Source organism: Apus apus, chromosome 3 (assembly GCF_020740795.1).
Source record: "Apus apus isolate bApuApu2 chromosome 3, bApuApu2.pri.cur, whole genome shotgun sequence".
NCBI lineage: Eukaryota > Metazoa > Chordata > Aves > Apodiformes > Apodidae > Apus > Apus apus.
The window spans coordinates 109,170,010-109,194,417 of record NC_067284.1 but is presented as its reverse complement, the minus strand read 5'-3'; the positions used below and the strand labels follow the sequence as shown (position 1 = coordinate 109,194,417).

Sequence of the window (24,408 nt, the reverse complement as noted above, 5' to 3'; positions counted from 1 at the left end):
ATGGAGCCAGAAGCAGTGTGGGACATGGTCTTTAGTAATTCAAATGAGAGGTCCAAAGTCTCTTTCTCCTTTGTGATACTTGATTTGAGACATCAAAAAGAGAATTTCCACCTAAGCTGAATCTGAAGTGAGGGGAATTTAAACAGTGGCTGAATATCTCATTTCTTTTGTGCATTTAATTTGTATTTAATTATTGTTATATTACTTTTGTTTCAGTTGAAGTGTGTCATCCAGGTCTTCAGAGCTATGGTTTGCATCTAGGGTGTTGTTATTGCTTTTAATTATTCTGGAAGGGGTTTAAAAGTAGTAAAAAACCCCCAAACAAACACAAACAAAAAAACCCTAAAAAAACCCCAAACAAAAGAAACCAAAAAAACACCCACAAAAACTCCCCTACAACCACTGAAGCATGACCTGAAGTGCCACGTCTACACCTTTCTTGAATACCTCCAAAGATGGTGACTCAACCACCTCCCACCACTCTTTCAGTATAGAAATTCTTCCTAATATCCCACCTACACCTCTCCTGCCACAACTTCTGGCCATTTCCTCTGGTCCTGTCATTATTTACCTGGGAGATGGCCTGATGCAGGACCTGGACACACTGCTGGCTCATGTTTAGCTGGCTGTAGGCAAGCACTCCCTGGTCCTTTTCTGCTGGGCAGCTGTCCAGCCACTCTTCCCCAAGCCTGTACCATTGCATGAGGTTGTTTTGACCCAAGTGCAGGACCTGGCACTTGGCCTTATTGAACCTGTCCAGCCTGTCCAGCCTGTCCAGGTCCCTCTGTAGAGCCTTCCTACCCTCAAGCAGATCACTCCCATCCAATTTGGTGTCATCTTCAAACTTACTGTAGGTGCATTCAATCCCCTCATCCAGATCACTGGTGAAGATCTTGAACAAAACTGGCCTCAAAACTGAGCCCTGAGGGACACCACTGGTGACTGGCCACCAACTAGATTTGACCCTGTTTAGCACAGCTCCCTGGGCTCAGCCATCCAGCCAGTATTTTACCCAGGGAAGAGGACACTTGTCTATGTCATGATTCACCAGCTATTCCAGGAGAATGCTGTGGGAAACAGTGTCAAAGGTCTTACCAAAGTCCAGGTAGACAATGCCCACAGCCTTCCCCTCATCCAATAGGCAGGTCACAGAAAGAGATTAGGTTGGTCAAGCAAGACCTCAGTTTCATAAACCCATGATGGCTGGCCCTGATCCCCTGGCTGCCCTGCACTTTCCATGTGAGCTCTATCAAAATGAGCCTCTCCATGATCTTTCCCAATACCAAGGTCAGGCTGACAGGCCTGTATTTCCCCAGATCATCCTTCTGGCCCTTCTTGCAAATGGCTGTCATATTAGCCAGCCTCCAGTCATCTGGGACCTCCCCTGTTGACCAGGATTGTTGATAAATGGTGGGAAGAGGCTTGATGAGCTCCCCCACCAGCTCCCTAGGTACTCTTGGGTGGATCCCATCAGGCCCCATAGACCTGTGGGTGTCTATGTGCAGAAGCAGATTGTTAACTACTTCCTTCTGGATAATGTGGTGGCCTGATCTCAAGGTTTCTGTGTGGTGGCCTCAACAAACCAGAAGAATATGAAAGGTTGTATGTGTTTTATTGGTATCATACTCAGAAGCTTTCCTTCCATGATCTCTTTTACTGTGTTGTTTTTGATTGTTTTTTTCTTTGGTGCTAATCAGGAGAAGGCATGGCACAATAGTTTCCAGTGTCCCCTTTTTCTACTGCAGGAAGAGCTTCACCCTCAGGCAGACCTTGCTGGGCTGCTTTGTCATCAGATTGCGTAGGCATTGAAGCACAAAGGAACAACAATTATATGGTTCTTGCCTTTTTTTTCTAGATGCTACCATGGCCATTGACAATGAGTGTTTCTAAATCGCTGTTATCCTGCCCTAATCACATATTCATTGTGTTTTGGCAAAGCTCTTGAAAGAGGCCTGGTGAAGGCTTTGAAGAAGCTGGATGACTATCTGAGAACCCCTCTGCCAGAGGAGATTGATGCAGACAGCACCGAAGAGGAGAAAGTGTCTAAACGCAAGTTTCTGGATGGGGATGACCTGACGCTTGCTGACTGCAACCTTCTGCCCAAACTCCATGTTGTCAAGGTAGGAGATGTCATGTGATGGTCAAAGAAGCCTTATCTGGCAATGAAGTGCCCTGCTCTGACCTAAAACCAACATGTATTTTGATAGTTGGACTTGATGATCTTAGAGATCTTTTCCAACCTTAATGATTCTGTGATTTCAGCGAGAGGCATCTTAAGTTCTAGAAGAGCAGAGTCTGAACCACACTTTTGCTCCTCAGGATTTCTTGTAGGTTAACTTAAGCAACTTGGTATTTACCATGTGGGGAAATTGTCCCATAGCTTATTATTGGCAAAGAAAATATTAAGATCTAGGTATCCCATCTCTATATTTTTACCCTGCTGCAAGTAATAGCATATTTCATATTAATTAGTTCCCATTATTCTTAAGAGAGATGTCAAAACTTTAGTCAGTTCCCACCCAGTTGTAACTTAAAAGCAGCAGTCCATCTTTTTGGGGAATATTTGTTCCATCTGGTATTTCATGCAGAGAAGTTAACAAATCAAAGTCACTGCTGAGGTCCAGGATTTAAGACGTTCAGTGGATGCTGGTCTAGTGCAAATGGTGTACATCATCTTGACTTCTAAATGTTGCATTTATTTAATTTATTGGTTTATATGTTTCTTTAGAATAAAGCAAGTACCTGGCAGACCTTGGCCAGCAAGGAAGTTAGGAATTAAAGCCAAGTCATGCATCTAATTTGATGCCATGAGCCAAAACATAAACTGTGCCTGGGAGCTGACTGCACACATGCAATAAAAAAAAAAAATAGAAGTGTGCATAAGTCACCAGGTAAGAAATGTGATAATATCCTCACAAGTTTATCTCTTTCTTTGGCTCATCTTCATTGGTGAAGTCAGACAATGCAAAATGAATATGTGGCCTCTTACTGGTTCCCATCTCATTGGAATGAAATGGAAGATGTCAAAAGAGAATTAAAATCTTTCTCAGACAAGCATAGTGTATTGCTTCAAAAAGCATTTTACAGATGGAAGAAAAAGAGTAAATTATTAAGTCTTTTTCATTTGAGGGAAGATGTGAGCTGACAATTGTGAAAATCTTAAGTTACCCAGCAGGTTTTGTCTTCCCCCTGTGTATGTGAAGCATCACTGAAGGCAAGAACATTTAATTAAATGCAGTTTAGGACAGGATTTGGACTTGCAAATACTAAGTGGATCCTGGTAATAAAAACAAATCACAGTCATTTCTGAGAACATGACTGTCCTAAGAAATCTGAGATGGAAAACAGCTCTACCATGTGCTTTAAAAATAAAGGGGAACTCTGTGGCACATATGTATGTAATTTATGCCCAGGAACAATTTTATACTGTCAGAAAAATTAGAGATTGGAAGCACTCATTAAATCAACTAATCCATCCCTTCCTATCAGCTAGTTCATTCTGTCACCACAGGATTATTCTATGTGGTATATCCTTACAGGAAAACTGAAATATCCCAATCCAGCAAACTACTTAACTGAGCAACTAGCTTCAAGCACAGATTAGCCCCTTGGACTTCAATGGGACTATACAGGTGCTTAAAATTAAGTATGCACTTAGCTGTTTTCCTGAATAAGAGCCTAAGTGTTTTTAGAGATCAAAAATTTCCCTTGATAGACAATTTCCTAATCTAATAAGTCTTGAAATAGCCATTTTCTCCCCCAGTTTATCCTAATACTCCTGTTTCTAATGTCTACTTGGTTTCTCAATCATGGTACCCACACCACCCTGAATGTTTCCTTTGCATGAACATAATTATAGCCTTCCAACAGCTGTAGGTGGTTACATCCTCTGCCACCATTGGCTAGGCCATATATACTATGCCTATTAAAAATAGAAATACAGTATAAATGAAATATTATATGATGTTAAACACAAATAGAACAGTTAATACAAAAATATGTTATATATAGTTGGTACTAATGCGTTTCCCTTAAATTTGTCTTGCTCTTTATGATTCAATTATCATCTTTCTTATGTGGCATCTCAACTTCAAGTGATATTCGTAAGATTGTAAAAATTGCCTCAAAAATATGTTACAATTAATTAAATTCAGTTGCCATAAAAGTAATAATTTAGTGACAGTAGCCAGGCCATTGATTTAGTGTCCTTAGGCCAGGTAACATCCTTGCAATATAGGGGACAACCAACAGTCACTTTTCAGGCTTTTCTATTATAAGCCCTTGAGTCTCCAAGTGTTTATCTCCTTTGCTGTTAATTCATAGAGTCATAGAATCACAGAATGGTTTGGGTTCAAAGGGACCTTTAAGATCATTTACTTCCCACCCATCTGCCATGGGCAGGGACACCTCCCTCTAGACCAGGTTGCTCCAAGCCCCATTCAGCCTGGTCTTGAACACTTCCAGGGATGAAGCAGCCACAGCTTCTCTGGGCAACCTGGGCCAGTGTCTCACCACCCTCACAGTAAATAATTCCTTCCTAATAGCTAACCTAAATCTGCCCTCTTTCAGTTTGAAACCATTACCTGTTGTCCTCTCACTACATGCCCGTGTAAAAAGTCCCTCCCCAGCTTTCCTGTAGACTTGTCAGGTACTGGAAGGTGCTCTAAGGTCTCTTCAGAGCCTTCTCTTCTCCAGGCTGAACAATCCAAATGTTCTCTCTGCCCATCCTCATAGCAGAGATGCTCCAGCCCTTGGATCATCTTTGGGCTCCAAAACTAGACACAGCACTGCAGATGAAGTCTCACAAGAGCAGAGTAGAGAGGGAGAACAACCTCATTTCATTATGTGCCTGGAAAGTGTAATAACCTTTCTAAAAAGGAATCTGGAAATATATCACCACCAAGATGCTTTTTTCCCCTCCTCTTATGTCTTTGCTTTAGATTGTTACAAAGAAATACCGGAACTTTGAGTTCCCAACAGAGATGATGGGGCTGTGGAGGTACCTGAAGAACGCCTATGCCAGGGATGAGTTCACCAACACCTGTGCAGCAGACAAAGAAATTGAACAAGCCTATGCAGATGTGGCCAAGCGACTCAGCAAGTCCTAACTGACCTTGGTGGTGGCTCAGTATCCCCCTTTAAAGACTCTGTTCTCCTTGTTGCCTTAAGATATACTTTATCATTATGCTGCCTGGTTGGCATCTCTATGACTTCAGCTGTTCAAGTGTATTGGTCAGGGACAAGTTTGCTTCTCCCTGGAGAAAACAGAAGGAAGCTCTTGTGTGTGGGGGTTGAGACTCTTTGAAATCTGAACCTAAGATCTGGCTCAACTAGTATTAATGGCAATCAGTATTGGAAATAAGTTCACTCTATTAGTTTCTTGTTTCATGTTAGGAGTATATCACCACCTGTATTCTTTGGCTTTCAAAAATAGGAAATTAGCTGAAATTTCAAGTAAGAGAGTTAGAAACATATAAACATGTTATGTTATATGTTATTTCAAGGATGCTTTTTCTCTCCATGCTGCTGAGATCCTTGAGGCAGGAGCAAAATATGAGAGGGAGCAGGAAAAAGGAGCTTGATCCTAAAGGAGAAAAACCACTAACAGTTATATTTTTTAAAACTCTCTGAGTATTCTGTCTTAGCAGGCCCAAGAGTTTATAGGGTACTTATTTTTAACTTGATGCAAGAGGGGGAAGCCTGAGTGAATATGTCAGACTTGCAGATGCTATTTTGCATATAATTTGCATGATGCTGTTGGATCTGGATGTTTGAAGCGAAAGAGGGTGAATGAGCAATTGAGCAGGCAGCCCTTGGAAGAGTGGGGCTAGTGCCAAAATGCCCAGTGAATCTGCTAGTTGGTAGAGACACACAGACACAGTAATAATGGCAGCAGTTTATTGACTCCAGCAAAAAGAGGGAATTGGCACAGCTCACCAAACCACATAGGTTATTGTCATCTTGACTGTATGGCTGCCAGTTCCTTTATAATTGCTATCTTGGGAAGCTTGGATAGACAGGAGAAAACTGTCACTGCACACAAATTCCAGGCAGGGGAAGAGCTTCCTTCACATTGGGCTCCAGATGGGTCACTGCAAAACACTCATCCTCTCACCCCAAGAGAAGTTTGCTCTGAGAGCCTCAAAGAAGCTAAAACAGAGAGGGGCACATTTTCAGCCAGGAATTCAGCAGAAATCCATGCATGATGCCTTAGTCCTGCTCATCCAGGGTTTACCTATCTAGGTTATGCAATTCATCATTAAGATTTATTTGTAAAACAGATTATTTTCTTCTATCTGAAGTGTCTGCCTGACACAATCTGCTTTATACCAGTGATTATTTGCACATTCCTCAGAGAAATTCAGAATGACAGCTCTTTTGCGTGAAACTTATATACCCTGATATGTACAAGAGATGCACAGGGCTCTCGATTTTCAGTTGGGAGGCATTTATCATTGTTTTCAAAGGTAAAATAAAGCTGAGCTGTAGCCTGATGTGGCTCCCCTTCTGATCAGAGCTGTTAGAGTTGCACTGATTTGAAGGGAACCCTGAGCTGGTGAGTTGTGACCATGGGGAACCTCACAGCAGGCTTGTTTGCAGCCAGAGAGCTGGAGGCAGGAGACAGCATTGAAAGGCAGCCTCTGCCGTGTGATGCTGATGACAATCTGAAGCTATCCTGTTGCTGTGGTGGGATTATTCCACTTTTCACAGTAAGCCAGCTGGGAGCAGAATGTTGCTCATCGACTGTGAAGATAGTTTGTGGTTTGCCTATTGTTTCGCATGCAATGGTCAATTTGTCCGGAACTTTCCAAAACCTTGGAAGAAAATCCATGGACTCTCAATTCTTCCCCTAGAACAGGCTATTTTAGCAACAGCTAGACTAGAGGGCATAGCCTCATTCTCTTTAAAATATTGCTGAGAAATCAGCTGGCTCAGAGAACACTAATAGCAGCCAGAAAAATCTAATGAGATTAGAAGTGTCTGTGCAAGCACATGTGGCTTGTTAAAATATTTCTTCATGAGACTGGAATTATTTGTGATTTATTTTTTTTTTTTAAATTAATAGATGTATTTATTTATTTATTTCAATTGACTTGGTCCTTTGCATCTCTCTTTCTGGTGTTGTTTTCAGTCAGCACATTGGTCAAGATGGCTCTGTCTGTTAGAGAAGTGTTCTTAGCAATGCTCAGCGAATTCATTTCTAGTGAAAAGTCTTCTATATGAGTAATGGTCACTGGGCTTTTTTTACTTCCAGCATGATTAGGTTAGGAGCATGCTGACCAACAGAATCTACATTTTGCTCAGTTGCCTTTTTCCAGGTTTGTACTTCGGTTAGTAGCTTTGCTTAGTCACAGTTGCAGTGAATCTTTGAATGAAGATGCAGAAGCAGATGTGGGTTCTCACTCTGTGCTTATTTAGCTCCTTAAAGAAAATTGTCCAAACATGCAGCAGATCTCTCAGGCAGGGTAAGTGAACCAGCTCAGGGTCTGACCTGATTTCTGTCTCCGTCAATCCTCATCAGTTTCCTGAATCCTATGGTTCTGAAATGTTCTAATATGTCTTTTCTCAGTTTTGCTAGGAGAGGGCCAAATCACAGTCAGTTGATCTCAGTAACCTAAAATGCATCTGTTTTTTTAAAAAAACATTTTTATAAATGCTAGGGCTGAGACAAAAAAACAAAAGGAGCTGTTAGTGCAATAAGCTTTTTCTGAGATGATTTGCATGTTCTTAAAATCTCTTTAGGATTTAATTATAAAATCTGAAAATCCCCAAGCTACCTTCCTTTTACTTAATAATTAAAAATCCTTAAATATCCTTATTTTTCTAACAATACCTCCCAGAATTCTAGATAAAATTTATTGATGGGTATGAGAAAGAATAAAAGGAAAAATAAACATTTTTCAGCTACTGTGCCAGATTTGTGTGAATTCAAGTCTTATTCTGCATCCTAACTTTGCATTTTACTCAGACCTCAATTATAGTTTGATCCAAGATTGTGGACAGGTTCAGGCATTCCCCAACCTTTGAGTTCGAAATCGAAGCTTGTGTTTTCAGATCTGTAACTTTCACTTGCCTTTGTGCTTTTTAGCTTTAGCCATAGTCAAAAGCAGGAAATTCTGGAAATCCTACATATAAAAGAGTTTTGCTAAGATTTTGGTCTCAGTTCTCCAGACTCAGGATCCATCACCAGTGAGATTTTAAAGGGCTCCAGACTCCTTTAGGCAGGGTATTTTTGGTGACCTTCCATTGTATTTAGAATTTTAAGTAATAAATATTAATCATACAGGAGTGTATATCTACATTGGCAAGGCAGCATTTCTGAAAAGAATCTAAGTGACAAGACAGACATCACAGATTCACAATAACTTTGTTCATAAATTTTTTGCAAGATGTAAAGAAAGACATAGTGCAGAGGGAGAAGAAGCCAACAATGTGGATTTAATCATCTACATTTCAGAAATGCAGACCAAATGTCTGTAAAGATGTCCATTTCATCCAAACATTTCTTAGATATTTATTTCAAAGCTCCCTGTTCAGTCAATCCAACACTCCATTCATATTGGGACTAATATTGATTTTTCTTCTATTGGCAGTGGTATGGGAGTGCTGGAGGATCCTATACATTAGTTACTCTTATTTTCTGTTAAGACTATTTGAATTGCCCAGAGGTCATCTTGCTGCACAGGTAGGACCAAAGGAGTATCTGATTCAAGACTCTGACAAATGTTTTTTTCCAATTATATAATGATATTGTTTCGTGGGGTCTAGTGTGGAGTATAGAGCTACAGGTTACTCCTATGTTTGCATCAGCTGAAAAGCCACTGCCATCAAGGAATGCCAGTCTGTGTCACAGAGAAACTAGACATCTTTTTTTCCTACAAGAAAGTTCAGCTGAATCGTACATAGCAACTTATTTTGAATATGCATTTATTTTATTTTAACCCCCAGCCCTCTTTCCCCCTCCTTCATCTCTGCTCAAAGTCAAATCCAGTTTAGCCATAACCACTCTGCCATTTTTTTCAGTGCTAAGTAGCAGGGTGCTCATGAATGGGCACACAGGGAAGTGTGTTTTGTCCATCTTGTGGGATGAAGTGCAAAGGCCACAGCTTGCAGCACTGCTCCCACCACTGTGCCAGCAGCAAAGGCGCGAAGCAGGAGAGCTCCCTTTCTTCATGGACCAAATTTGTCTAATTATCTGAGTTTAGGGTATTGCAAAAATGTAGGCAGTGGAAATCCCACTTTTGTAAAACCCCAGGAGCACATGGAAACATTCACTTTTTTAAATTAATTGGTATTTTAAAGAAAAAAAACAACAAACTCAAAGTCTCATGTCATCCTTTGTGTGTATTCTCTTAAGCATCAGGAAGTTTGCACTTACTATTCTGCTAGATATAGTAATTATTCTTTAATTGCTTTTGATATTAAGAAATATTTTTTTCCAGTAAGATTTTGTTCTTCTGCTCAATCTTTCATCTCTTCATTAATTTTGATGTCTGTGATGACCTAGTAATTGCAGAGGAGGCAGAAAAGCTGTGAAGCTCATACATGTTGAGAAGCTGAACGAAATAATGATTTTTTTTTGGAGAAAACAGTATTAAAACCATTATTTTTTTTTAATGTGCATTTTCTTCGGGGATACTGTAAGCAAGAGTGATGGACTGTTTAGTCTGGACTGGGATTTTCAGCACATACCCAAGCAAGCCACCATGTTTAAGGTGGCTTTGCTTAGGGATTTTCCCTGGATACATAGAGATGTTCCCTCTGAGTCACAAAAGTTCCAGTTTTCTTGATCAGGAGGGATCTGCTGGTTTGTATTGGCACCAAACTATGGCAGCCCACTAACTAGCCGGTGATAAAAGGCGTCTGTTCCCTTCTTTTCCCTTCTAGCCCACATGCAGGGAAAGCAGAGAACATTAATCTGTTTTATTTCCTTGCCCCATATCCCAAACAAGACTCCAGCCCTAGGAAAGCACTGAAACCCTGTCCAAGGCAGGTTTTCAAAGCTTGATCAGTCCATGTTTTAACACCTGACCTAAAGGTCTGAAGAGCCCATGTAACTCCTCAGGCTCTCACCATGTAGTGTTACAGGACTCAGTTATTCAGTCGTGATCAGAGCAGCAGTGATGATTGGAGACACACTAAAGCTGAAAATGCTCTAGAGGCTGCATTCAAATATGGTGTATTTTAAGCTGTGCTCTTCAGCTAACCAGCTCTAAATGATGACATTGTTGCAGCTCAGCAGGTTATTCTTCTGCTGCCAAATGAACAACCCATCACTCGCCAGAGCACTTGGGTGGAAAAATCACAGAATGGTAGGGGTTGGAAGGGACCTCTGAAGAGCATCTTGTCCAACCTCCCTGCTGGAGCAGGATCACCTGCAGCAGATCACATAGGAGCACATCCAGATGGGTTTTGAATGTCTATAGAGAAGGAGACTCCACTGACCCTCTGGGCAGCCTGTTCTAGTGCTCTGTTACCCATACAGTGAAGGAGTTTTTCCTTATGTTTAGGTTGAACCTCCTGTGTTCCAGTTTGTGACCACTGCCCCTTGTCCTGTCACTGGAGACTGGTCCCATCCTCCTGACAGCCACCCTTTAGACAGTTATGACCATCGATGAGATCCCCCCTCAGTCTCTTCTCCAGGCTGAACAGGCCCAGCTCTCTCAGCCTTTATGGCAGATGCTCCAGCCCCCTGATCACCTGAATGGCTCTAAGCTGGCTCCGAGTCTAAATGCTGAAGCTGCTCAGCCAGTGGTGGTGCAACCGTGATGAAAAGTTTGGGTGCCACCTTTCCCTCAGCCTGGCTCCCTGGCTGTGGCTCATTCATTAGCAGCTGGGCTGGGGCCCTGCTCCGGCGCTAACGAGCGTTTCTAGCTTGCAGCATGTGAATAGAGACTACTCCTGTGTTTAACATTAAACATGTGCTCGCCTGCTCACCTGGAGAGGGGCCTAAAAGTCATGACAGAAAAGCTTATATTAATGAAGAGTGTTATTATTCTCTTTCCTTTGAAATCTAGTGGCAGAATTCCCGGTGGGGGAATTCCCAATAGGAATTCCCAGTAGAGCCCCAGGCTACATAAGCACGAAGATGTTTCAAGCGTGAAGATGTCCTTAGAGAACAGAAAACACTCAAGGAGAGAAGGAAGCAGCAATGATACATAGAATCTTCCTGCAGAAGCAGGACAGGGGACCCGGAGGTAACTGGAGGGACACCACCAGTGCTGTCAGGCTCCACCCTAGTTTATCATGGGGAGGTTCAGAGCAGAGCTGGGACCAGGCCATGCTGGCAGTGTGATGCCAAGGCATGTTCTACTGTATCTCCAGCCACGCTCCCTATGGTGATATCCCACAGCATAACGATGCCTCCATTGTGTCTGCCTCGCTCTTATTATGAAGTGGCTTGTCAAAAGAAAACTAAGAAGGGTGGGGGAATTTTTTTTATATATATATATACATGGAGTAAAACCAATCCAAATATGCTTTAATGGTTCTCAACATGATACTGTCAATTCTCACAACAGGGTGGAATTTGTTGGTGGAAATTAAATTAAATTAAATTAAAACAGAAAAGCTTGGCTGTTGCTAATGGGTACTACTGGGAGCCCTAAAAGCAGTTTGCAGTGTAGAACCATAACAGGAGTGAACATCCCTTAATTCTCAGAATCACTTGTGTTTCACAGGGTCATTTCAGCCTATTCTGCTGCACTGCTGTGAAGTTGCTCTTTCCCTGTCTCCCTAGGTCTATAAACTCTGAAGAATTTGGGAAACTGATTTTTCACTTTTTTTTTTTTTTTTTTTCTCCCCTCATTAAATTAAGTACTTTAGTTTAGAGGAAAGTGATGGGTGAATAAGATTTGCAAACAGCAAATTCCTCTACTTTTTCATTAAAGAAGTTTTAAAGAGCTTTTAGGAAGTGAGAGGTTATCTCCAGCTTTGGAATAAACTATAAAATATATATAGAAGTGTGATTCTGATTAAATAATTCAAGCAAGAAGATTACAGTTTGTTTTAAGGAGCATGTTTATGACTAAATGAACAGAATACTCCAGATATTGCAACAGGGACTTGATTCAGTTCTAATCTGCATTTGGTTTCCTTAATTACTTATTGTATAACGTAGACATTATAAATATATGTTTACACTTTATTTAGCTGCATTATTTAATTTGACAATGCTGTAAAGTGTGTTGGGATGGAAGGTGGCATGAAGAGGCGAACTTATGCTCTTGAAACAGCACTATTATTACTGTGTCTTGGACTTTATTACCTCTGGAATAAACAAGAGCAGCACCAGGATCTCAGATGCAGATAGTCTGGCAGTCTCTGTGGAGCTCAGGGTAATTTGCTGTGTGGCAATCTGAGCCTTGCAGTGGGCACAGTGTGTTTCAGAAGGCATCCAGGGCCCATCCTTGGGTTGAATGGATAGTGTTCCTTGTGAAGGGACCATGGCAAATCCCCTGCTGCTCTCAAATGAGGTGAAGCCATCACGAGATGTGGACAGGCCAGCCCTGAACCAGACACATTTGCCTGTAGCACAGCCACCAAGTTGGTCTGACACCAGGAACCACAGCACGAGAGCCTGGCCTCAGAAGTGAGTCAAAGCAGCATCTTTGTCACCAGTTATTCTCTGTAACGGTGCAGATCTGTTTTATAATCATGAGGAGGCACAACAGGAGTGGGCTTTGTCCTGCCTAAATCGTGTTTCCTGTGCAGGTGCAGTTCAGCACAGCCCTTGGCCCCTTGCCCCACACACACCCACCCAAGGCAGGGCAGTTCTGGCACAACAGTGCACACCCTGTCGTGCTTGAATGCTCAAAGACTCCTGTGCTGAAGCAATAAACTCCTGCTAAATGGCTTAAAAATGTTCCCTGAAGTGTGCTGAGCTGATGCACTGCCTCACTTCCAATGCTGTTTTGTGTTCAAATAAACCAGGAGTGTGTCACATCCTTTAGTGCTGGAAATGACTGGGCATTATTAACCATGAGAAATTGGGGTGAAATACCCCAAACCCCAATTCAACCCTCTTTCCCACTTTCTGGGTGAAAACTGACTGCTTGTGCATCTGGCTATTTTTTGGGGCTGCAAATCAGCTCCCAATAGCTGCTTGGTTTGATTTCTGGAGAACAGGTCCTCATCCCTGCAAATTCTCAGAGCTATGATGGTATCCCCCCGTCCCTTTTTTGTGTTTGTTTGGGGTTTTTTAAGTTAAGGGTCCTGCTCTGTATTGCCTAGAAATTTATGATCTAGTGATCAAGAGATTTATTGTCTTAGTCTGACTGTTTCGAATTCTAAAGCCTGAAGATCAAAGCCAAGTTGCATAGTGACATTTGGAGGTCAACAGAAATGCTTGTTTCCCTCAAAACCCACATGTTTTTAAATCCTGACTCATTTGGGGCACAGCCCTGGTTACTTAGAGAGGAGTCTGAGGTTGAAAGAGGGGAAGGGGAGCCCACTGTATGTGCTACTGTCTTTCCACTGAGAGAGGATAGCAGGAGTGAGTCTGGAAGTCCTAAGAGGTATATGGACATGTTTTCCATTTTCAATGTGAAAGCAACCTTTGCAGAGACCTGAATGGCCCTAAACTGACCCACAGTTGATAAAAAATTACAGTGACATGACAAAGCAGTATTTGGGATATGAACAATGACATGACAATCAGGCACAGTGCCTCTTTGGGTCATTATATGGGCAAAAAAATATCCCATTTGAAAGGACAGTCCAATTTTTAGGTGCTGGTCGAGACCTGAGTCCAGGACTGAATTTTCTCTATCAAAATGTCATTAATCTCAGAAACACATAATGGCTGTTGGAATTATTCCCACCTGATCTGCCGGGGTAAAAGCAAAATCAGTAACTCTTATGGAGAAAGCAGGAATGATCTTTAAGCTCAGACCCAGTAAGCTTCAAGGAAAAGTAATTTATTTGTAAACAAGTGTTTTGTACTGGTTGACAGTTAAAATTAGCTGTGCATCGTGGCATCTCCATCAGAGAAAAAAGACAGACAGGATAAATCCCTTTTCATACTTGTGATTTCAGTTGAGGCACATCCTCTGTTAATGGGTAATTTTAGATTAGACTGTAACCTGTTGAGGTAGGAACTATGTATTTCTTCTCTGTATGTGCAGCTCCTAACACAACAGGAGCCTGATGAGAACCTTTTTGTGCTGCTCTAACCCTTGTAGTATGTAATAACAAGAATAATATAATGGAAATGTCATTGCAGTTCACCTTTAGTGTTATGATTGTGTTGCTATATTCTGTCAACTGTGAAAATTTTCATGTCCTTTTTGTATTATAGGTAGTATATTTTATTATTGAAGAGTTAACTTTAATTTTTAAAGCAAAAAAGTATCTGCTCGTTGTTTCATTTTAAGCTTTTGCATAAATAAGCAAACTTTTCTTTTGTATCCTTTAAGTGAGTATGTGTTAAATGAAGAAATCCCCCTTCCGGAGTTGGAGCTGTTTATAATCTTATATTCCAAAAGTGATTAACACCTGATAATTTGAATAAAAGTGGTTTATTTTCTCATTGGGTTATTCCTGAACTTTTCAGTAATTTGTTAATTGTCTTTTTAAAAACAGGCAACATTCCCTTGGCTACAAGGAAAAATGTGCACTCGCAGCTTGCATACAGCTATACTCATTGCTGGTTCTAAAGATCAATTTAATAAGAATAAAGGGAAAGACAGCAAGGACAACTAAGCTAGATCTTAGGATGAGAGGAAATGGCCTCAAGTTGCACCAAGGCAAGTTTAAATTGGACATTAGGAAAAATTTCTTCACCAAAAGGGTTGTCAAGCACTGAAACAGGCTGCCCAAAGAAGAGGTTGAGTCAACATCCCTGGAGGTATTTAAAAGATGTGTAGATGAGCTGCTTGAGGACATGGTTTAGTGGTGGACTTGGCAGTGCTGGGTTAATGGTTGGACCTGATGATCTTAAAGGTCTTTTCCAACCTAAATAATTGTATGATCTCTGCTAGAAGAAGAAACATGGCCAGGGTATAACTCACGCACCCTCCCCCAGATGTTGGTGCCGTATAGTTAGTGCAGCTGGTGGTAACGTGTTGGCCTGGGCCAGAAAACACTCTTCAAATCCGTGTCCAAGTGCAGCACCAGGACATCAGAACCAGTGGGGTTGTACTGCAGGTCTATGAAAAAATGGATGAGGTGAAACGGGGAGTGATGATTCAATATTTCTCATATCACAGGTAAGGTGTTCCTAATAAAATAATCAAAGAGTAAGTTCAAAGCAAACAGAAAGAAGTGCTTTTTTACATAGTGTATAATTAAATGTTGGAGCCCTTTACTGGCAGATGCTGTGCAGATCAAAATTAATATGGGGTTAAAATATGGATATGAAGAACTGATCCATTAATCATAGAATCATCAGAGAATCACAGAATGGTTTGTGTTGGAAGGGACTTTAAAGATCATCTAGTTCCAACCCCGCTGCCATGGAGTTGTAACTTGCACTACATCAGGTTTCTCCAAGCCCCAGCCAATCTGGCCTCAAATATTTCCAGGGATGGGGCAGCCACAACTTCTCCTGGTAACCTGTGCCAGTGTCTCACCACCCTCACAGCAAAGAATTCTTCGTAATGTCTAATCTAATCTACCCTCTTCCAGTTGTTAAATATGAAACTCTGGGTGCAATTTCCAAGTCAAGAAGTCCCTAAATACCAAGGCTATGAGAGGATCCAGGGACAAGTAGGTTTCTGCTTGCCTTATTTCTTATATTGCTTCTGCTGCTAGAGGTAAGACACAGCTGAAGAAGGGCTGGGTGGCTTGGCTCCAGGATGGCCTATCTGATATTATGATACACATACATGAAATTGTAAGCTTTATTGCAGCACAACTCTTTGAATTTATCTTCCTCAAAGCAAAACAACTCTAGAGAGGCATTAGAGACAGAGGCTTGGAGTCCTTCTCACAGCAAATTACAGGGAATAATCATCCATCTGAAATAACAAGAGTTATCATTCAACAGTTGCAACTGGAGAGGGACAGATAGGATTCCTCCTGGTTTACATTTCAACTTTTCTTCTGGTCACCAGAGACAGTACCTTTGGCCACAGCTCCCTAGTACCACATCTGTCTTGATGTGATGTGTGATACCTGTTTCAAAGTATTCAAACTCAAGCTGACTAATGTCAACCTAATGTTTCAGTCTTAACTAGTGCTGAAAAAGCTTTTCAGTTGTCCAGAAATGTAGAAGTCCAGGGTCTTGGCTGATTGCTTTTGAACTGAGACATCAATGTGCAAGCACCCAGGTACACCTTCATAGGAGATGTGGTCTTTCCCTTTCTCTCAGATTGTGACAGCATGAAGGAAAACCAGGGCATCTGTAAATCTCACCACCAGACATATCAAAGAGTGAATTAATAAAGTGATGCAATCCCTTTTTTGCTTAGTTTGTAACCAGTCCTGAATGGAAGTCCAGCTTCTCTTTTTGGTCACTCAACTTCACGAGGACTGAACATGGCCAGTATTGCTGTGGGTGCTTTTAACACCAACATGGATTTTCTGGAGGGAACCCCCACCTTGCACAGCTCCATCATGTCACTGCATTTCCAGAACCACATGCATGAGACTGCACCATCCTGAGGCCATCTCTGAGCGAGGCTGGTACTGAATGATTCAACAAGCAGACACTGACCAGACACAAAACACGTGCCACACCGGGGTTGTTTTTTTAGTGTTAAAAATAGTTACCTATAACTCTGGCACCTCTCATAGTTCAAAGAAGCCTGACACAGGTCTCAGGCTCTCTGGACACTGGCCTAAGTGATGTTTTACAGTAGTGAGATCATTAGGCACTGTGTAAAATAAGCGATTTCTGTGCATGAGTGATTGTGATCACAGACCTGAATGATGAAAAATGGGGTGAGTAACAACCTGGATCATTCATTATTTGTCCCATCTTTATTTTATCATTCCTTACGCATCTGCTCTGAACAAGCCAAAGCTTCCCCCTTTCCACAGCCGTGTCTCTATGCTGCTGGTCATTTTTTTGGTCATTAGGTCTCTGAAGGATCACTTCTACCCAGCTAATCGCTCTATCTGACAGGGATTTGTTCTGCTGTCTCTCCCTGCTTGCCACTTGAAAAATAGAGTCCTTAGCAGGCTCCAAGGAGATGCTGGCACCTCTTCCTTCAGGGACGGGGTGGTGGGGGGGAGCTTTGTCAAGGAAGGTTTAGTTTGGCTTTTCTTTTTTATCTCAATACCTGCTGTAACACTCTACACATCCTGCCAGACACACTGTGATCCTTCCAGTCTGCGCCGGGCAAGAGTTTAGACAATTTCAGGTGTCATCCATCCTTCATATCTCGTGCATGCCTTTCCTTTCATAACCCCAGCAGATGCCTTTAATTGCCAGCTACTGCTCTTGGCTTTCCAAGAAGTAGCAGAGGAACTATGGAGTCCTTCTGGCGAAGGATGAAACGAAGGGGCCCAGCAGTGTTATGACATATTCTAGCACAGAGTTGGCTTTGGGAAGACTGGGATCTTTCCTCCCCTTAGATAAGCACAGAAATCTTAAGCAGATGCTTGCAAAACATCAAACAAATATATACTTAAAAAAAATAAATATAGGCTATACCCACATGCCCCATAATCTGGCCAATATTCAGCCACCACTAACAGTATCTAGCCTTTCCCTGGTGGAGCCTGGAGGAACAAACCCGCAGACTAGTCACTCTGCAGCAGGACTGCAACTGGCTCCTCTGGCACCACCATGGCAGGGCTGAACTTGGCAATGCCAGGAGCTGGTGGCCTGTCTCCAATCTGCCCTGTTGAATACACAGCCCTTCTCTCCCATGTGTTGTGTGTACACTCCAAGGGCTTTAATCTGTTCAAGTTTCTCTCAGCATCATGGAATGCAAAGGGGAATTTCATGCCATAGGGAAGAAGGTGCAGCAGTCTGGAAAGCTTAAATTGAAAAAAAAAACAAAAAGAAAGAGTGTTATCTTTAGTGTTTGAGTAACCATTATGCTCTTGATTTCTAGGGCACACACAAATAGGGAGGATTTCTTCTAGTTTCCTTGCATTGAAAGCCACAGGTCTTTGGGACAGGCTGGATAGAAGTATATTCATTGAGAAATGTGAGAAATAATTTACTGCAAGAAATCCCCCTTCCCTCAACTCTTTGTTAAAACAATATTAAAGACCATCACCAGTGTCAAGAGGACTTTTAAGAACCTGCTGGAGTTCAGGTCAGCTGTGCAATCCTCATTCACCTCCTCATGTGGATGGCTTGTGGTACCAGCTTTCATCATCTCCTCTACCATGTCCTACACAGGTGCTACCCACTTTGGTGCCCAGAATGGATGATACAATTTGTTTTCTCAGCAATGTGTGGTGCTGGGCCTTCTTTATTCCTTATCACTCCATTCGTTAGGAAGCTTTTCAAAATAATTGTGGCATCCTAAATTTTCTGCAGCAGCACTGTCTGCTACTTCTTCACAAACATTCATTAAATCATTCAACATATGCCTAAGGTGGGTAAGACGATATTTCACAGCATGGGAAACAAGGCTGAGAACTTCAGACCAAAGTTCTCTCCTCACTTTGGATGCTCTGTTTCACCTATTTAAGAAATGATTTTTCACAGTAGGTTGCAGTGCACAGCAATTTCAGGGTTCTGCTGTACCAATAAATTAAATGTGCTGGGAAAACTCTCAGTCTGGGATAAACTGGCACAAAATGACTCTTGTCCATACTGGTTTTACCCTCCTAAACTGGATGGCTGCGTGCAAACTACCTATTAGAAACAGCCCCTGGACAAGGGAACTTCCAACTGATGCTGGGGACAAGATCAGACTGGGAGGATGCTATGTGGCCTGAGCCAAGAGGGCTCTCACAGTCTAGACACACATATATACATACATAATATATATATATATATACATATGTATCTATATATGGTGTATCTATAGATATTACAGTAAGTAGTTAAACCAGGTGTTTGGGTTACATTCCCACTGATTTCAAGAGCTGCTGGGAGTGCTCAGAGCTCCAGCTCCTACACTCTCCACAACAAAAAGCAGGAAATTTGGCTCAGATGAGCAGTATTTGGTCTTTCCTAAGTCTGGAGTGTTTGACTTTGCAAGTACAGTAGTGTTTCAGTGTAGTTTTTATTTGCATAATGTTTCATGTGTGTGTGCATACACATGCATGCACACATACATACATTCCTACGTGTGCATACATGTGTACGTGCTTCCCTCCTAGCAGCACTTTAATTCTGGCTATCTCTAATGATCCCAGAAAATTGGTGCAGGTGGTGTTAGAGGGACTGGCTGGCTTCTGCACCATGTCTCCTCTGTAGCCCAGGTCCAAGGCAGGTTATTTACCTCACAGCAATGAGAGTGGTGCCGCCGTGCCCGTTCATCCAAGAACATTCGCTGCCCGTTGCCACAGGGCACGATTCCCTAGGGAGAGCCCCGTGGCTGTCAGAGCCAGCTGGATGCTTTGCTCTGCATCCAGACAGAGTAGCACTCATATTTATGGTGTATGGGCTTAAATCTTTATTCATAAAGCAGCAGCAGCTTTAGCTTTTCATTGTCAGGGTGGATGTTGAACTAATCAGAAAGGGGAGCAGGGGAAGGGTGGGGAGCGGAAAAGAGGAGTTTGTGGGAACATAACAATGTTAGAGAAAAAAACTCTGCTTGCTGTCAGTTAAGTCTCTCCATTAGTTACCTCTACCATTATGGATTCATTTTAAGATCCAGACTTCAGTATACATAACTTTAAATCACTAACATCCTTCATAGCTCTGTGATTTGCTGGTTCCATATGTAGCCTCTTGGCCCATTGCACTGGCACAGGTTCAATTCCTGTTCTTCCTTTGGGTTACAGTTTCCTTGCTTTGATGGGGGGGGGGAGGATTGGGAAGGGGAAGAAAAGGAAAAGAGCAAGAAAGGGATGATGAGATAGAAGGCAAGTGATGGGGGAGAGGGAAAGAATGGGAGGAAAACAGAAAAGCAAAAGGAAATGTAGAAATAACGAAAAAAAGAAGAGAAACAGCTTCAAATACACAGGAAGAAGTAAAGAAACGGTGCAAAAAAAGCAGAAAGAGGAAAACAATAAGAAATGTTGCCATGAGCAGCTGTCCCCATCCTGCTGCTTGTGGCAGTGCTGGGATACTGAGGAGTGGGAGGAGAGGGCTGATCCAGCCCTTCCTGAGTGCCTGAAATGGCAGTGCCATGCTGCTGCTCATCCTCCCGCCAAAGGGCTCAGTCCCAGCCTGAACTTTATAATTAAGCTCACTGAAATTTTGCTTGGGGTCTGGGCTGACAGCTGTATTGAATTTTGGTTTATTGTGTGATTTATCAGGGCCGTCGATGGGCGTTTGGATGATTTAGTGCTGCAAAAATACCTTGGAATGCAACGCACAGCAATATCTGCATTATTAATAACAATAATAATAAAGATAAATGTCCCTCCCCAGAGCTTTCGATGGCCGTGCCACTCAATTTAACATTTTAACAGTGGCATGTGGCCTCTCCATGGCACCTGGTAACGTCTGATGGATTTGAGCAGGCAAAGAAAAGGTTATTTGTCAAAAGCTCAGCCTCAACTGTATGGTATTTTGAAAGCTCCAGGTCAGAGCAGCCCGAGCCACATTCCTGTCCCTGACATCCAGTGAGACTGAACTTTGTCATGTTATTAAGCTGTCAGCAGCGCTGGGGCGTTATTTAGATTTCTGGTGGGAACTCCTTGCACATGCTTGGGGTGCTCTAGTGGGATTATATCAACACCATTGTAAAACACACACAAATGAGCTGTGCTGTAATTACCACATGAAGACCTCACTTGGCTGGGTTAATCAGCAGAGAATGGAAATACCAGATGAACACAAACGGGCCACCAGGATGTTTATCCCAGTGGCAACAATACCATTGTTTCCTATGGAGACCAGCCTGATTCTGGGGCTCCTCTGGCAGCCAAACCACCAGCTGCCAAGTGTCTGTGCCATGCACAGAGCAGAAACAAGGGGCTCTGATCCTCCCCTGTACCCAAGTCCTGCAGGCATGACCAGGAGGACTGGTGCTGGGAAGATGAAGGAGGACCAAAGCATTTAGATAATGTGATATTTGCTGTTGTAAAAAAAAAAAAAAGAAAGAAAGAAAGAAAGAAAAGGAAACCAAAACCAGTTCCACTCAAAGGTCTGCATTGCATGGGACTCTTGTGCCCAGCAGGTAGGAGGAAGGCTGCTTTCTGCCCACCCCTCCTGGGTTGCAGGGGCAATTACAGTGTTATCAGTTCCAGCTGCCAGTTGGAAACGAGGCACTGGGGAAAAGCAGCTGCCTGGGGAGCATTGTTCTGTTGGTTGCCATTCAACAAATCACATTTAACTTGCTTTTACCATTTGCTTTTTTTGGAGAGGCACAACCTGATTTAAATTGTCATGGGAAGGACTGCATTGCCCAGTAGCCACAAGCCAGAGTGGCCAGCTGGGACTATGGTAGCACCAACCACCCCAGGCAGTACAAAGAGCTGAGATCCTCTTTCTCAAATCCTTCTTTCTCTGCCTAGTACACCAGACTTATTTTATCTACATAGAACCTGGGTGATGTAACTGACACCGTAGATGTTTTGCTAAACTAACACCTGATGAGTACAGCTGGAAGATGTCCTTGTCCCACATGTTTGCTACAACCTCCACAACTCCATCCACAGATGAGGGTTTGTGTGAGGGTTTGCACTCCCTGAGCTGGTGAAGGTGGGTGGTTGTGGTAGTCTGAATGAGAAGTGAGGGTGGTTGAGCATAAGTCTGCCTGGCTCTGTCAGGAGGTGATGGCAGAATGCTTGGTTATTCCCTTCATTGGGAAAAACTAAAGGGAAGCATATGGGAGGTTGTGGATGCCCCCTCCCTGGAGGTGTTTAAGGCCATGTTGGAAAGGGCTTTGTGCAACCTGGTCTAGTGGAAGGTGTCCCTGCCCTTGCAGGGTGGTTGGAACCTAGTGATCTTCTAGGTCCCTTCCAACCCAAACCATTATATGATTCTATGGAATGGTGACAAATAGGCAATGGATGACACCAGCACTGCTTGGCACAGCAAGTTTTGAGAGAAGTTTTCCACACAGCCTGGCATCTTGTTATAGTGATGTACCGATAGAATAATAAAATATAGAACACTTAAGTCACTAATATAGCAAGAGCTTGAAGTGACTGTGTCAGTCCTATGAATTTTCAATTCAAGTGGGATGAAGATGTGTTACTGGAGCCTCCATTTGCAGAGAAAGGATTGTCCAGAAATGTTCACTCATCACGCAAATGTCCAGCTTAAGAGTTCAACCCTCATCTCCTGGGCAACAATGTATGAAGCATGGGATCGTCATTGCCTTCCCATTCCTAGCACAAATAGAGGGGCTTGCAGGAGGTTTTTCTCCTCTATAGAAAGATAGTGGACAGTAAAAGGGTGTTGATGAGCTGCAAGAGAAACCTTAAGAAAATGGGTTGGTAAGAGAAAGCCAGAGCCAAGAAGGAATCGTGTTTCCTCAGAGCCTTTTTGCCATCTGCTGGGTCAACAGGAAAGTATAGCCAGACCATGACCTGAAAAGCTCCTCTCTGAGTCACCAAGTGTCCCTGTCTTCACTGTTTTCTGGAACCATGTAAGACACCAAACATGGAATAACCATTACAATCTCATTGCTATTTCTTCCTCTTTGCACTTTGCACATCTATCTGTGCCACACCCCGTGGTAGCTCTTGACCTTTCAACCCATGTAGAGAGTTGAGCTATATCATGCTCAGCATTGGAGCTAAAAACTTCAATTGATAAATAACACTGACCAACAAACCTGTGTCTCCTCAGCGTCACCACCACTGTAACAGCCAATGGAATGGACATCACAAGTCCCTTCTGCCTTTATCCACTTCTCAGCGAGGCCAGTGACATCCTGATGTCTCCCAGGAGCCTCCTGATCACGTTCAGGGACCCAGCCAGGAATCCCTTGCTACACTGGTGTCCCAGAGGCACAGCTTATTTTTGTTTTCAGTTTTGAAAACTTTGAATTTACAGCCCATAGATCTTCTGCTTGTGACTCCTCAGCTAGGGATTCTTCTGAGCAACATCTATCCCAGATGAAAAACATTTTTCAGCCAAAACAAAATTCTCATTAAAAATCTTAATCTTATAAAAATTTTCCTTATAAAATTACTGGCTTGGACACACACTGAAGTCCTACCAAAACAATTAATCTTCATTTACTAAGCAGGATACCAAAGTTAAATATCTCATCTAAAGTCAGCATTTCAAAATGAAATTTCATTTTTAAGTAAGATGGCAGCTCAAAGGGAATTGTCCCTTCCAGTGCACTGAAATGGGTAATTTCTGGCTGTCAGCCCTTGTCACCTTGGATTCCCCCTGCTTGCTTTAGTCATTTGCTGTCCTCTGACACATGGGCTGGGTGAACATCTTCATTTGTGTGTAGTGTGGCACATAACACAGGGAACTCACAATTGACAGCTGATGTAATATGAATAAAGGGATGAAGAAATGATTTCTGCCTCAGTCTCAGTGGAGTGGGCACAGGCAACCCCCAGCTTCTTTCCATGGGTGCTCAAAGCTGGCCAGATGCAGCTTGGTTGGGATCTTTTGTTTCTTTGACTCCGACTTGAAAAAATGCACGGTCACATACTTATCCTTAAATCCAGGGTTGAAGTCAAGGGGATTATATGGTCTGTTGATCTGCCTGAAGACATGCTCATTTGGTTTAATGAATGGGAGCATTTCCATCAAGTTTGAAGGGGGGTGATTGACTTAAAAAAAAAAAAAAGAACCAAGATAAAGGAGAAGGTCAATGTTACTGGTTGGGGGTGACACAACAAGAGAAGGACCTTCAAATAGCTCCAACCTCTGAACAACATTGATCAGCACCTTTAAAAATCAAGTCTTCTTTAAAGCATCCACAGCCAGGCACTGAAAACTAGTGAAACACAAATCATTGTGGATATCTGAAACATAATGTGGACAATAGAATTTGGAAGAGTTATGCAGTGACAAGTTATTCACTATGTAACATGGGTTCTCCTTATGGCATTATGAAATGTCTTAAGCAGGAAAATAAGAAAATAAACCCTTTTTTCTCCCAGTATGCCTGAGCATTACTTATTTCATATTCTGCAGAACCAAAATTTTTTGCCTTGGTACTTGATTTCTCTTTGCCATCAGTGAAGATCTGCAGCTCAGAAGAAAACATATCCTATATTATTTTCCTCATAGCTGCAAAACCAAAGTATGTAAGAGAAAATGTAGAGCTGATTTGAAAAAGAGAGTTCAAAGTGTTCCCCTGCAAAAGGGAAAGTATTGTGACATTTGAAAGATTTTTCTTCCTGGAGCTCAAGGTTTTTACCAGTGATCTGCATCTGTAGGCTTTCCCAAAACACTCTATCATCAAATGA

General features: G+C 42.3%; 1 protein-coding gene across 3 annotated transcripts in view; it reads left to right on the top strand.

The window, feature by feature from the left end:
• CLIC5 (chloride intracellular channel 5) overlaps positions 1 to 24,408 on the top strand; it is a 98,811-nt gene that overhangs the window by 46,704 nt on the left and 27,699 nt on the right. For 2 of the 3 annotated variants that reach the window (XM_051614790.1, XM_051614789.1), the window contains exon 5: positions 1,939 to 2,120. In XM_051614790.1, the coding sequence (XP_051470750.1) occupies positions 1,939 to 2,120 (182 nt within the window). Of the gene's footprint in view, positions 1 to 1,938; positions 2,121 to 4,940; positions 14,531 to 24,408 lie in introns of those variants that run through there. The other variant, XM_051614788.1, reaches the window with a different exon arrangement.